A 16,098-nucleotide genomic window follows, 5' to 3' on the forward strand; every position below is an offset into this window, starting at 1 on the left:
ATTCTGCTTCCCCTGTAACGTGGAAGAGATTGCGGAATGTTCGGCGTCTTGTTTTCCTTCCAGCTTTAATAAAGAATGAACAGCCGGGTTCGGGTCAGGTACTCATTGCGGTGTCATTCCTCACATCTAACAAGGGACTCGTTGGCTGCTGCCGAGCTCCACTTCTTCATTGTGCTACATGAGGAGGAATTGTGTCCCGGCCCCTTATGGCTCCCCGTCCCATAATTATCGTTACACTAAGGCCCGCAATTCATTTAAACCGCCGGCTATCGGCGGCACAGCTCGGCCCGAGGGGAAGGAGGCGAGTCCGTATATCCAGATCAACTCTCTGTAAATGGCAACTCCAGTCCCGGCATGGACCGGCGCCAAGGAACTACATTTCCTGAACTTGAGCTAATGAGAACCTGACTCCGGGGATGGAGTGCTTGGGCATGCCGCACTTCACCGGCTCCTGTGTATGTGCAGAGTCCAGCCAACCACCTCTGGAGGAGTGTGACTGATTTCTGTGTCCCCCATCCACAGCACTGATAACGCTAACCCTTACCCTATCCCCAATATTAACCCTTACCCTATCCCTAATATTAACCCTTCCCCTATCCCTAATATCAACCCTTACCCTATCCTTAATATTAACCCTTACCCTATCCTTAATATTAACCCTTACCCTATCCTTAATATTAACCCTTACCCTATCCTTAATATTAACCCTTACCCTATCCTTAATATTAACCCTTACCCTATCCTTAATATTAACCCTTACCCTATCCTTAATATTAACCCTTACCCTATCCTTAATATTAACCCTTACCCTATCCTTAATATTAACCCTTACCCTATCCTTAATATTAACCCTTACCCTATCCTTAATATTAACCCTTACCCTATCCTTAATATTAACCCTTACCCTATCCTTAATATTAACCCTTACCCTATCCTTAATATTAACCCTTACCCTATCCTTAATATTAACCCTTACCCTATCCTTAATATTAACCCTTACCCTATCCTTAATATTAACCCTTACCCTATCCTTAATATTAACCCTTACCCTATCCTTAATATTAACCCTTACCCTATCCTTAATATTAACCCTTACCCTATCCTTAATATTAACCCTTACCCTATCCTTAATATTAACCCTTACCCTATCCTTAATATTAACCCTTACCCTATCCTTAATATTAACCCTTACCCTATCCTTAATATTAACCCTTACCCTATCCTTAATATTAACCCTTACCCTATCCTTAATATTAACCCTTACCCTATCCTTAATATTAACCCTTACCCTATCCTTAATATTAACCCTTACCCTATCCTTAATATTAACCCTTACCCTATCCTTAATATTAACCCTTACCCTATCCTTAATATTAACCCTTACCCTATCCTTAATATTAACCCTTACCCTATCCTTAATATTAACCCTTACCCTATCCTTAATATTAACCCTTACCCTATCCTTAATATTAACCCTTACCCTATCCTTAATATTAACCCTTACCCTATCCTTAATATTAACCCTTACCCTATCCTTAATATTAACCCTTACCCTATCCTTAATATTAACCCTTACCCTATCCTTAATATTAACCCTTACCCTATCCTTAATATTAACCCTTACCCTATCCTTAATATTAACCCTTACCCTATCCTTAATATTAACCCTTACCCTATCCTTAATATTAACCCTTACCCTATCCTTAATATTAACCCTTACCCTATCCTTAATATTAACCCTTACCCTATCCTTAATATTAACCCTTACCCTATCCTTAATATTAACCCTTACCCTATCCTTAATATTAACCCTTACCCTATCCTTAATATTAACCCTTACCCTATCCTTAATATTAACCCTTACCCTATCCTTAATATTAACCCTTACCCTATCCTTAATATTAACCCTTACCCTATCCTTAATATTAACCCTTACCCTATCCTTAATATTAACCCTTACCCTATCCTTAATATTAACCCTTACCCTATCCTTAATATTAACCCTTACCCTATCCTTAATATTAACCCTTACCCTATCCTTAATATTAACCCTTACCCTATCCTTAATATTAACCCTTACCCTATCCTTAATATTAACCCTTACCCTATCCTTAATATTAACCCTTACCCTATCCTTAATATTAACCCTTACCCTATCCTTAATATTAACCCTTACCCTATCCTTAATATTAACCCTTACCCTATCCTTAATATTAACCCTTACCCTATCCTTAATATTAACCCTTACCCTATCCTTAATATTAACCCTTACCCTATCCTTAATATTAACCCTTACCCTATCCTTAATATTAACCCTTACCCTATCCTTAATATTAACCCTTACCCTATCCTTAATATTAACCCTTACCCTATCCTTAATATTAACCCTTACCCTATCCTTAATATTAACCCTTACCCTATCCTTAATATTAACCCTTACCCTATCCTTAATATTAACCCTTACCCTATCCTTAATATTAACCCTTACCCTATCCTTAATATTAACCCTTACCCTATCCTTAATATTAACCCTTACCCTATCCTTAATATTAACCCTTACCCTATCCTTAATATTAACCCTTACCCTATCCTTAATATTAACCCTTACCCTATCCTTAATATTAACCCTTACCCTATCCTTAATATTAACCCTTACCCTATCCTTAATATTAACCCTTACCCTATCCTTAATATTAACCCTTACCCTATCCTTAATATTAACCCTTACCCTATCCTTAATATTAACCCTTACCCTATCCTTAATATTAACCCTTACCCTATCCTTAATATTAACCCTTACCCTATCCTTAATATTAACCCTTACCCTATCCTTAATATTAACCCTTACCCTATCCTTAATATTAACCCTTACCCTATCCTTAATATTAACCCTTACCCTATCCTTAATATTAACCCTTACCCTATCCTTAATATTAACCCTTACCCTATCCTTAATATTAACCCTTACCCTATCCTTAATATTAACCCTTACCCTATCCTTAATATTAACCCTTACCCTATCCTTAATATTAACCCTTACCCTATCCTTAATATTAACCCTTACCCTATCCTTAATATTAACCCTTACCCTATCCTTAATATTAACCCTTACCCTATCCTTAATATTAACCCTTACCCTATCCTTAATATTAACCCTTACCCTATCCTTAATATTAACCCTTACCCTATCCTTAATATTAACCCTTACCCTATCCTTAATATTAACCCTTACCCTATCCTTAATATTAACCCTTACCCTATCCTTAATATTAACCCTTACCCTATCCTTAATATTAACCCTTACCCTATCCTTAATATTAACCCTTACCCTATCCTTAATATTAACCCTTACCCTATCCTTAATATTAACCCTTACCCTATCCTTAATATTAACCCTTACCCTATCCTTAATATTAACCCTTACCCTATCCTTAATATTAACCCTTACCCTATCCTTAATATTAACCCTTACCCTATCCTTAATATTAACCCTTACCCTATCCTTAATATTAACCCTTACCCTATCCTTAATATTAACCCTTACCCTATCCTTAATATTAACCCTTACCCTATCCTTAATATTAACCCTTACCCTATCCTTAATATTAACCCTTACCCTATCCTTAATATTAACCCTTACCCTATCCTTAATATTAACCCTTACCCTATCCTTAATATTAACCCTTACCCTATCCTTAATATTAACCCTTACCCTATCCTTAATATTAACCCTTACCCTATCCTTAATATTAACCCTTACCCTATCCTTAATATTAACCCTTACCCTATCCCTAATATTAACCCTTACCCTATTCCTAATATTAACCCTTACCCTAATATTAACCCTTACCCTAATATTAACCCTTACCCTATCCCTAAACATAATAATGACCCTAACCCTAATATTAACCCTCTCCCTAGTATTAACCCGTACCCTATCCCTGACCTTAATAGTGACCCTAAAGCTAACCTTGATGACCCTAACTCTATCCCTGACCCCAATAATAATTCTAACCCTAATATTAACCCTTACCTTATCCCTAATATTAATAGTGACCATAACCATAATATTAACTCTTACCCTATCCCTAATATTTACGCTAACCTTAACCCTAATGTTAACCATATCCCCAACCCTAAAAATGACCCTAAACGTATCCCTAACCCTAATGTTAACCCTATCCCTAACAATAGCTCCCACCCTGTCCCTAACACTAACCCTATTGTTAACCTTAACCCTATCGGTAAAGTAAACCGTACCCCTATACCCAACCCTAATGTGCACTGTATTTAAACGGTTGTTTTGAGACTGGAGCTGTGAGCCCTGCGGAGGTGCAGACTAGGGATGGGCCGCGTGTTCGATTAGAACATCGGCAGACCGAGCGCTCGCCGAACTTTATGGGATGTTCGCGGTTTGTTCGACCCGCGGACATTCCATAATACAAAATGCCCACTGAAGCTCTGATTTGTTGAAGTCTTGCACCTGACCACAGGAAGACTTTGCCCAAATCAGGGCTCAGCGGAGGAGGGGCCTGAAGGAGAAAGTTCTCTATCAGGTCCCCCCATGCTGATTGACAGCAGGCAGTGGGCGGGTGCAATAGCCAGCGTGCTATTGGCTATTGCATTTTACAATATCCAATAGCAGGCCGGGTATGGCTCCCAGCCTGCAATGAAGAGGAGGCAGCGGGGGCGGAGCAGAGGAGCCGCGGCCGGATCCTAGACTAAGGCAACGGACCAGGGGACCGGAAGCCGGGAACAGCAGCAGCGGACGGACCAGGGGACCGGAGGCCGGGACAGCAGCGGAAGTACGGGGGGCAGCGGAGGAATGCAGCGATCTGTGTCCCCGCTTTCTCCGCCAACACAGGTGTGGAGAGCAGCGGGGATTTGAAGGGACACAGGCCGCTGCAAACTTGCATTGAGTTCGAATTTGAACATTTCGGCCGTTCGAATACGAACTCGGGGGTGTTGGGCTCATCCCTAGTGCAGACAGAATATAAATAGATGGATTTGGAGGAAATACGTTATTGCTTCTTAGTAAAGCGGACCTCGCAGTCCATGAACAGATCCCTATCATACATTCCTGACATGTCACCCCCATATGGCAACAGCATCACTCTTCAGAAAGGTTCCAGCTTTCATCATTAAAAACCAGTCAGTGACTTTGCCTAGGCTGAGATGATGTCATAAGTCTGCTGCAGGCAGGAGGAATCATTTCCTCAGTCTCCCCTCCCCCAGTGATCAGTCTGCGGCAGGCAGGAGGAAACATTTCCTCAGTCTCCCCTCCCCCGGTGATCAGTCTGCTGCAAGCAGGAGGAAGCATTTCCTCAGTCTCCCCTCCTCCCACAGTGATCAGTCTGTGGCCGGCAGGAAGAAACATTTCCTCAGTCTCCCCTCCCCCGGTGATCAGTCTGCTGCAAGCAGGAGGAAGCATTTCCTCAGTCTCCCCTCCTCCCACAGTGATCAGTCTGTGGCCGGCAGGAAGAAACATTTCCTCAGTCTCCCCTCCCCCGGTGATCAGTCTGCTGCAAGCAGGAGGAAGCATTTCCTCAGTCTCCCCTCCCCCAGTGATCAGACTGTATATTGTAACTTTGTAGCCAGTCACTAGGTGAGAGGCTTCATCAGCGCCTGATCTGTGTCGGACATTTGTGATCACAGCCAAGAACTGCACAGACGCCGGGATTTACATGATTGTGTCATCTCTTTGAGCCGGCATCTCAGTCCAGGACGTAGATGGTGACCCCAGGATGATACCTTAACAAAGATGGCGCTGTCCTTTAAGAGAGAAAAGCAGATGAAGGTGTTGTCAGGGGGGAGTCATGTGGTCTCGAATTCCTGGATGTGTTACACTGATACGACGTGACATCTGTTTATATATATGAATCGATAGGTCTGCTGGCCACGTTCCTGGTCCATTGGTCGGGGACAATTCTGAAGGTCCATTCTCGAAGAACCAGGAGAGTCCAGGTGAAATCCGGCCCAGCGTTGTCTCGCGGCGGCTGCTCTGCGGCGGAGGAGCAGTAAATCTCTCTGATTTATCTTAAAGCCGTTACATTTCTAAACCCATCATCATGTGAAGATTTATGTCCCCTGCGAATATGCCACGCGGCCCGGAACCAAGCTGTCGGCTGAGGCGGGTGCGGCGGCTGTTACCTCGCTCCTCAGGTGTAAAGCGTTCCCATATGCAGACCCTGGACGCTCCATCGAATGTGCACTGCGGGCCGGACTCTCCTCTGACTCCAGGAATCCGAACGGAAGAGAATGAGCCCTAGACCCGCTCCATTCACACAATACCGCGTTCTGCCGCTGTGCGTCCACGGTGATGGTGCGCACTATGGCGCGCTTTAATCTGCATTGTATTCTTTATGAATTGGCTGCCGATGGATGAAAAGAGCACATGACCCTTTTATAACACTGCATCGCACTGGGAGGTATAGGTGTCGTGGTGCTGAAAAGCAATGGGCGGTGGAGCCCGAATGCCATTTTTTTCTAATCCCGATGGGGATTCTCTATTGCGATACGACTGTTGCAGCGCGGTCCCAATGATAGCTTTGGTCGCATTTGTCAAGTGGCATAACCTGCCGAGAGCGGCATGTGGTTCAAAAATCGCTGTGCTATTGCAGTGCAAAGCATCGTGGCCGTAGCATGTATACAAGCAAGTCCCTATAATGAGGCAGCCTGTTGCCTCAGGCGACATCTCTTTTGGTAAGGTGGGGGGCAGCAGGCACAGTGGCATGGCTGCTCTGTTGCACAATATTGGCAGTGTGCCTGCCGCCCGCTTCCAGCTAGAGCGTTTCAGATTGCTAAGAGATGGTTGAGGAGCTGTGTAAGGTCCATACACACCACCCCAAGCTCTTAGCAACCCGGGATGCTCTGGCCGGCAACCCACCCAGTTCCTGGGAACCAGTAACGTCACTGAACAGGATGCCAGCCAGATCCTGGTTAGCGTGCACCACCAGATCTGTACCCCCCCCGGTTTAGCATGCACCACCATCACTGTCCCATCTCCCACCCCCCGCATTAGGTGGCAAAAAGCCTGTGCTGAACATTGCTATGTGCAGATGGTTCTGACGACACCCCTTTCCAGTCAGAGCATCCCAGGCTGCTAAGGGCCCTACACATAGTTACATAGTTACATAGTATTTGAGGTTGAATAAAGACATTAGTCCATCAAGTCCAACCTATTAGGATCTCATTCTAGGAGTACCTGTACCACATCTCCTCACCCAGCTCTCCTGGGGCATTCTTGCCGGCATCCCGCCCAGCCCCTGGCAACCAGTGACGTCAGTGAGCTGGATGGGACGTCAGCCAGAGGTAGATGACGCAGAGGGCCCGACCCCCAACCGCTAGCAACCCCACCTCCTGCCTCGGAAGGAGAAAGGACACCCCTGGGTACAAGCATGAGCAGCCTGCTACATTAGGTTTTGGGTGGGCGGTACCACACCTGTGCATGAGGCCTTCGAGGAAATTGTATGCACATTTTCTTACACCACGAGTTAAACAATGTTACTTTGTATCCATATATATTTCTACATGTACTTTGTTCATTTTCCCGGAGTTGATCTTTAGGCCGATGTGGACGCAGTGCTCGCACACTTCTGTACAAGCGGCTTTCCCTTTAAGAGAGGCAAAAAATGGAACGCGAAGAGCGGCGGCGGCGGCGAACAAGCACGCCATTAAATCATGTGTATAAATCAGGCAGCCTGGTTAATAAAAAGCTTTCAGGAAGATGTGACTGTCCCTGCAGAGACAAAGACCTTCATAATTTATAGATTACTGCAGATTTACTAAAAACCTTTCCATTCATTATTGATTTTCTTTTATTAAAAATAGCTGATCTGGCTGAACTATTCCTATTTCAGAAGAAAGGACAGAAAATGAGGCTTTTAGCTTGCTGCTGACAGCTGGCTGAGGGCTGCCGGGATTGCCGCTCGCTTTGTCTCATCCGACCGCTCAGAACGCAAACATCAGATCGAGAAGTGGAAGGTGGCAACCGGGGTCTTTAATTTAAAGGCCGCTAAGCAGGATGAGATATTGTGGTGTAGTCATGGCGGGAAGGGCAAATCATTTACATTTCTGCACAGGGTTATTGGAGGCTGGTAAATTGGCGGGGAGATAGAGAGATACAAAGTAACATTGTTTATAAACATTGATCAGAGGGAGATAGAGAGATTCAAAGTAACATTGTTTATAAACATTGATCAGAGGGAGATAGAGATACAAAGTAACATTGTTTATAAACATTGATCAGAGGGGGATAGAGAGATACAAAGTAACATTGTTTATAAACATTGATCAGAGGGAGATAGAGAGATACAAAGTAACATTGTTTATAAACATTGATCAGAGGGAGATAGAGAGATACAAAGTAACATTGTTTATAAACATTGATCAGAGGGAGAGAGAGAGATACAAAGTAACATTGTTTATAAACATTGATCAGAGGGGAGATAGAGAGATACAAAGTAACTGATCTGGTTAAAGTTTTCAATCTGTGAAAGCAGTTGCTGCCTCATAGGACTGAGCTTTGGAAATTTCGGCATTGTTCCTTTTACTGGCAGGTGAGGAAATCCCACTCATTGACTCCGCTCAGTGCAGATCCGCCGGGACAGCAATGTGTAATTAGCAAACAGGATTACGGCATATTTATCACTTGAGCACCTGAGGTTGGATTATCCGGGATCAGCGGGTTCTCCACCGTATCATGCATGCATTCTGCTCTAACCACTTAAGTCCCATGTGACTTCCTCAGACTTATGCCACCAGCTTAGAATCCTAAGGCCTATGTCACACTACTCATCCTAAAAGAGCATTCACTTGCTCCTACAGTGTCGCTCCCTTGCTGGCTCTGTCACTGCTCCTTTTCTGGTGAGCAGCTGCAGCAAGTCAGATAGAACCTGCCTCATTTCCTGGCTGGAGGACATCCAGCATCAGCTAGTACTTTCCTCCTCCGCTTATGGTCTCTCTATAATTCGGTAGCCCCCTGCTTCCAATTCTAAGGTGGCTCCATTCCCCTGGTAGGGTCCCCTGGAGCCACCCTGACCACAAACTGCCGACACTGAGGACCTTGTGATTGGCTAATCCTCCAGCTCCTCCTCCTTTGATTAATTGGCAAGCCCTTTCCTCCCCAGCCCCACTGTCCCTGGCCCCGCCCCTTTCATTCATTGGTTTTCAGTTCTTTCAATCATGGAGTCCCAGTGTCACATGTGGACGTTACCTAGAGCCAGTGGCGTCACTAAGGGGGTGCAGCCTGGTCCCCGGTGACATCATTGGAGGGGGTGACACCAAAATGACTGACGGTCATTTTGGTGTCACTGCCTCTGAAAAGTCGGGCACTTCGGTCATGGACCGAGAGCCCAACAGTTGCACGAAAGAGGATGGGACCTGGAGGCAGAACTTATCCCACTGGGTGAACGTCCCCTTCTCTCTCTGCTGGCGTCCATCATTCAGATGGCCGACGGCAGGTAACAGCGTGTGACCCCGCTTCAGGACCCCCCTGCCTAGTGCAATCTACATGGCAGAGGCATCCCGAGGTGGGGTGACACACGGTGCATGTACCAGGTGACACACCGCAATTCTATAATTGCATACGCATCTGACGTCACGCACTATTGTCTCCGCATTATCGTCACGCGCTGGTGTCCATCACCAAGATGTACCACTATTACCTGCCGGCGGCCATCTTGGTGATGGACACCAGCAGACAGAGGAGGGGACGTTCACCCGGCGGGATAAGGTATGCCGCCGGAGTCCCCTCCTCTCCCTCGAGCAACTGTCGGGCTCTCGGTCCATGACCGAGTGCCCGACTTTTCAGAGGGGGTGACACCAAAATGACTGCCAGTCATTTTGGTGTCACCCCTCCAATAGTGTCACCTGGGGTGCGGTTTGCACCCACCTTGTGACACCACTGCTACATGCTCATTAATATGATTATTTTATTGCTTTTATCAAGGACAGAGAAGACAGCTAAGAAGGCATGCTGCAACGTGTAGTTCCCCAGATCACACCATTCCCCACGTTCCTCCTCTCTCTGCACGCTGCATTTTCCTGTCAGGTCTCGGCGCTGTAAAGTGCCATCGCACGCCGGGGGGCGCTTCCCGCGAGCTCGACAAATTCTTTATTTATAACCGTTTTCTAAAATAACAAACCCAATAACAGCCGACATCACAAATGGATAAAATATTAGTGTTTGGAGTTGTTTGTTTTTTAGTAAGGCAAGATGGAGGAGAAGGGGAGGGGAGCGCCATTCACCGCGCACGGCGCACACGCCGCCACGGAGAGACAAATATGACACATCGTTTTATTTTACGTCTGAGAGGCTGCGCATCTTCATGGAGACATAACGAAGTGGAGGAGATGTAAGAATGGTTTAGAGGAAATAAATAAGTCATGAGAAGATTCAATAAGTGGAGCTTTAAAAGAAACAATGTTTCAAAGCGTCTCGTGTCGGGATGTTTAACCCATCGGGTCCCGGGACTTCATTCTCCCTCATCCAGAGTCCCAGAGAGGAGCTTCATATTTTAGTTTCCGCACATTATATATTGTAATGTTTCCAATGTGCTGGACATGTGCGTTTCGTTTCCTCACAGATTTTCTTTTTCCAAATTTCATCCGAATTTTCAATTCTAATTACCAGTATGGACTAAGAGGACCAGTGCGGACTAAGAGGACCAGTGCGGACTAAGAGGACCAGTACGGACTAAGAGGACCAGTACGAACTAAGAGGACCAGCGCAGACTAAGAGGACCAGTACGGACTAAGAGGACCAGTACGAACTAAGAGGACCAGCGCAGACTAAGAGGACCAGTACGGACTAAGAGGACCAGTACAGACTAAGAGGACCAGTATGGACTAAGTGGACCAGTTCAGACTAAGAGGACCAGTGCGGACTAAGAGGACCAGTACAGACCAAGAGGACCAGTACGGACTAAGAGGACCAGTACGGACTAAGAGGACCAGTACGGACTAAGAGGACCAGTACGGACTAAGAGGACCAGTACAGACCAAGAGGACCAGTGCAGACTAAGAGGACCAGTACGGACTAAGAGGACCAGTACGGACTAAGAGGACCAGTACGGACTAAGAGGACCAGTGCGGACTAAGAGGACCAGTGCAGACTAAGAGGACCAGTACGGACTAAGAGGACCAGTGCGGACTAAGAGGACCAGTACGGACTAAGAGGACCAGTACGGACTAAGAGGACCAGTACGGACTAAGAGGACCAGTACGGACTAAGAGGACCAGTGCGGACTAAGAGGACCAGTGCAGACTAAGAGGACCAGTACGGACTAAGAGGACCAGTACGGACTAAGAGGACCAGTGCGGACTAAGAAGACAAGTATGGAACCAAACCCCACCCCAAAAAAATCTATTAAGTTTATTTTTTTAATGAAAGAATCCTATCCGAATTGATCTGAACTAAAAATGAAAAATGTGGATCAATACGAATTCTGGATGACAAACCGAATCGAAGTTTGGATCTGAAATCCGGAAAAAAAAAATCAATCCGAAATGAAACAATTTACATTTTTGGAGCCTTTACGCTTAACATTCTACCCTAATGTATCATATATACATCTTTTTTTCGGGACAGACGGGGCTTTATATCGTTCATACAGAATTTTATATCTTTGGGAAATCACTTGTAAAAATGTAGAAAAAAAAACTTCTATAGGGGAAAACACTGACCCCACAGTTCTCCTTTAATTTAAGATGGAATAAATAAATAATGATGAGGTTAATGGGGCAGTTTTTGGCACAGGAGCAGGTCCAACATAACTGAAAGGAGCTCCTGTAACCCTCAGGAGACATGAGAAAGCCCGTTAACCCTGAAAACTACTAAAGAACACCGTTTCTTTGTCACAATTTTCAATGCGATGTCATGAAAATGAACTCTACAGGTGACAGGTTCACTTAGGAGGTGGCCGTTCTGTTCTAACAAACGTTTCCAAATCCCTCCTAGAAGTATATAGCGGCCGGTTGCTGTGACTCCAATCTTCTAGGCCGATGTGATCTCTAGATTGGCGAGTAAAGCCGGCCCGAGCCCGCGCGTTTACAACCGAAGAGCACCGGCCGTGCATTCCGATCGGCTCAGTAAGATTTAGGCCCCGTTCACATATAGCGAATTGTCGCGCGATTTCCGCCGCGATATCGCGCATTTTTGCCGCGCGATATCGCGAGAAGTCGCCGGCCAATGTTATTCAATGGAGCTGTCTTAACTCCATGTCGCGCGTCGCTCGTCACTCGTCGCGGTCGCAAGTCGCTTCTACCGGACCCTTTTTTCGGCGGATTTTGCGCGATTTTACTTTTTTTCTATGGAGCCCGACGGGGAAGGTCGTGCTACCGTCGCTGGATCGTCGCTGGAACGTCGCCCCGAAAGTCGCGCTATCCCGGCCGTGCGGATCCGCTGCAAAAGGTATGTCGCTATATGTGAACGGGGCCTAAGTCATGCCTTCCGGGGGGTCATTAGCCTAATTGGATCACAGACTTCGCACGGCGTCGCTGGCTCTCTCGTGGAGTTCCATTCTACGACCCCTCCAGGCGGTACCGGGCGCACTGGAGAGCTTTATCAGCTTACAGAGTGTAGGACAAGAACTTCGCGGAAGCCAATAGGTGAAGCATTCCTGGAACAGCCGATCGGTCCGGAAATGTCACTTCTATCCGACTTCGTGGAATGTGAGATCGCAGTCACAAAGTCGGATAGAAGTGACATTTCAGGACCGATCAGCAGTTCCAGGGCAGATCGGTTCTCCTGCACATACCATCTGCCATGCCGATCTGCCCTGGAACAGCTGAGAAAGCGTTGGAATGCTTCACCTAATGGGCGGTCACACATTCCACCGCCAAAAAACTGGGCGGGATTACGTTAAAACGTGTGACCACGTCACCGGTCACACATTGTAACGTAGTCACAAACTTTGATAGAACACGGCCGGTACCCACGTGAGGGGTCTGGGCAGCCTTGGGGGCCCCTTACATGGGTATCAGCTGTACCAGGGGTGGCATGACAGAGGCGACGGGGGAGGGGGTGGAGGAGGCCGGGCCCCAGCAGCAGCAGGTAAGAGGAGTTGAGAGGAGGTGCAGGGAAAGAGACCCCTGCTGAGCCCACCATAGAGAGTCTCAGGTGGGCTATGCAGGATCTATGGTGTTCTCTGCAATGTCACTCTCAGGTGGGCTCTGTGGGGTCTCAGGTTCAAGTCCAGGGTCCAGTGCATTACTGTGACATTAGAGACCACCGGGGGGTTGGGGGGCCAGTGTGATCCGCTCCCGCACCCCCCCCCCCTCCTGCTTGGGACGGGGGGCCCAAGACGAAATCTTGCACCAGTGCCCTTTGTTCATTAGGTCCGCCACTGTTTACAACACACACAGGGACCATGGGGGAACAGACGTAGCCCCCCTCCAGAAGGAAGGACAGAGATGGTGTCAGAGATGATTGGAGGATCTACAGCCGAGTGATACGCAAATAAGATACATTGTTGCTCAGAGTTCAGGGACTTCCCCCCCATACTGTCAAGGCTGAAAAGGGAGGTCTGACTGACCAGAAAATACAGCAGTCCCGACCCAATCCCCATTGAAAACCTGTGGGCAGGACTAAAGCCTGGTGATGGAAAAGAAAGACCGATGAACCAACAAGGACTTCCTCTAATAAATTGCTGCTATAAAGTCCGATTCTCTGAAACGCGGAACGTTCCGGTAGTTTTCTTCTTGTGAACATTTTACGGGACAGCTGCACCGCTCCAGAGATTACAATCCACATTTGGCTGCGCGCGGCCTCCGCCATGTCAGAGCCGGCGGCGTGTGCATATTTCCTGATGTGACAGGGCCTGCCAAGTTCCTCAAACAGCCTCGAGTTATCCGGAGGCCCCTGGGAAGCCCGGGCTATGATCCGAGGAGAGCTAACAAGGCAGCAGAGTGTACCGCTCAATGGCTTCACAATAATGTTACAATGCGGCCGAAAAGTGAGAAGATTCCGGAATCAAACGCCGTCATACCGACTTCCTGGGAACTGTGACCACAAATAGGACGCAGAGGACGCAGGACCGGTCACCAGTACTGCCTGCGGTCTCTCTGCGGCTGATCGTTCCCTATTAATAGCTTATCAGGCCTTGTTCTACATTGTGTCTAGCGATGGGCTCGTGGCGTGTACGCAGCTCCACGTGCCGAGCCCGCCAGGAAGCTGACAGTGCCGCAGCGCCAATCACAGGCACTGAGACATTTTCCCGGTCCGCAGCCGCAGAGATCAGGAACACTCCAAAATAAGGGGAGACCAGAAGGCAGAGGCAGCAGTGTTTTAGATGATCTCACACTGCAGACATAGAGCTATGAGGCTACAGAACAGGAATGCCCAGGCACAGGAAGTGCACTGATATCAGGAGTGCCTAGGCACAGGAAGTGCTCTTATATCAGAAGTGTCTAGGCACAGGAAGTGCACTGATATCAGGAGAGGAGTGTCTAGACACAGAAAGTGCTCTGCCATCAGGAGTGCCTAGGACAGGAAGTGCACTGATATCAGGAGTTTCTAGGCACAGGAAGTGCACTGCTATCAGGGGTGTCTAGGCACAGGAAGTGCACTGATATCAGGGGTGTCTAGGCACAGGAAGTGCACTGATATTAGGAGTGCCTAGGCACAGGAAGTGCACTGATATTAGGAGTGCCTAGGCACAGGAAGTGCACTGATATTAGGAGTGCCTAGGCACAGGAAGTGAACTGATATTTTTCCAGGGGAATTAAAATCAAAAGTTATTGTGTAGTGCTTTAGCCTGACTGCCCCTGGCCCCGCCCCTTTCATTCATTGGATTTCAGTCCTTTCAATCAGTGTCACATGTGGGCGGTCTGCATGCAAATACATCCTGCTGAGGAACGCCCCCTCCTCCAGACTGACACCCACCCATCAAGGCAACTCCTCCCAGGAGCCAGCCCACTGCTTGCATCAGGGTCATGGGCTCTTGAGAGGAGTACCAAGTCAGGGTGCGGAGATGTTTTCAGGAGGCTATGTACGGCACCCTGCCGGCCCCTCCCACAAGCCATGATCTGCCTGCATTGCCTAGAGAAGCACAGGGACCCAATGATGACATCACCCCGGGACTAAAATAAGGAATGTAATAAAAACAAAGGATTTATGTAAAACATGTTGATGATGGGGGAGGGGAAATCAGGGAAGACAAAAGATCCGGCAGATTAAGCTTAAAGTATGTTCGTTGTACATGTCTCCAAAGAATAATCAGGACAGGCCGGTTGCGGCGTTATATTGGTGCAGCGATGAACGGCAGGGAGGTGGCCCCGGGGGGACAGGAGGCCGACGCGCGGCGAGGGGGAAGAGTTTCTCTCTGTGCTGGGTGATAATCAGACTTGATGGCTCCGTCATTACGTGTCTCAGTCACCGCGGATCACTTGTGCTAGACTGCCAATCGGTGACAGCGGGGGCATCCGGGTCTTATCAGGCATCCGGACGTGGAAGACACCTGACATGGCGAATTAGGAAGGTCACTCTACAGCACCCTGACCTGACCTCTGACCCCTCACTGTGCCGGGATTGTCTCATGTGACATCCATGGTGGGCCAGGTTCACTTTCCTCCTCCCACATACCCACCATGTCCATGTATAGACGGAGAGCGCCATCGTCCGGGGTCACCATCCACTTCCTGGACTGAGGTGCCGGCTCAGAGATAACAGACTGAGGAAATGCCTCCTCCTTCCTGCAGCAGACTTATCACTGGGGGAGGGGAGACTGAGGGAATGCTTCCTCCTGCCTGCAGAAGACTGATCACTGGGGGAGGGGAGACTGGGGAAATGCTTCCTCCTGCCTGCAGCAGACTGATCACTGGGGGAGGGGAGGCTGAGGAAATGATTCCTGCTGCCTGCAGCAGACTGATCACTGGGGGAGGGGGGACGGAAGAAATGCTTTCTCCTGCCTGCAGCAGACTGATCACTGGGGGAGGGGAGACTGAAGAAATGCTCTCTCCTGCCTGCAGCAGGCTGATCACTGGGGGAGGGGAGACTGAGGAAATGCTTTCACCTGCCTGCAGCAGAATGATTACAACTACTCAGCCTAGGCAAAATCACTGCATTGAAGTAAGCCGTGAAGCCAATGTAAAGCCCTT

At 47.4% G+C, this 16,098-nt stretch overlaps 1 protein-coding gene across 1 annotated transcript in view; it reads right to left on the reverse strand.

The window, feature by feature from the left end:
• The window catches only part of LOC108796840 (brain-specific angiogenesis inhibitor 1-like), a 368,891-nt gene that overhangs the window by 137,933 nt on the left and 214,860 nt on the right, over positions 1 to 16,098 (reverse strand). The window contains exon 22 of the mRNA XM_018568381.1: positions 13,628 to 13,892. Within this exon, the coding sequence (XP_018423883.1) occupies positions 13,628 to 13,892 (265 nt within the window). The remainder of the gene's footprint in view (positions 1 to 13,627; positions 13,893 to 16,098) is intronic.

Source organism: Nanorana parkeri, unplaced genomic scaffold, assembly GCF_000935625.1.
Source record: "Nanorana parkeri isolate BGI_ZX_2015 unplaced genomic scaffold, ASM93562v1 scaffold1180, whole genome shotgun sequence".
Taxonomy (NCBI): Eukaryota; Metazoa; Chordata; class Amphibia; order Anura; family Dicroglossidae; genus Nanorana; species Nanorana parkeri.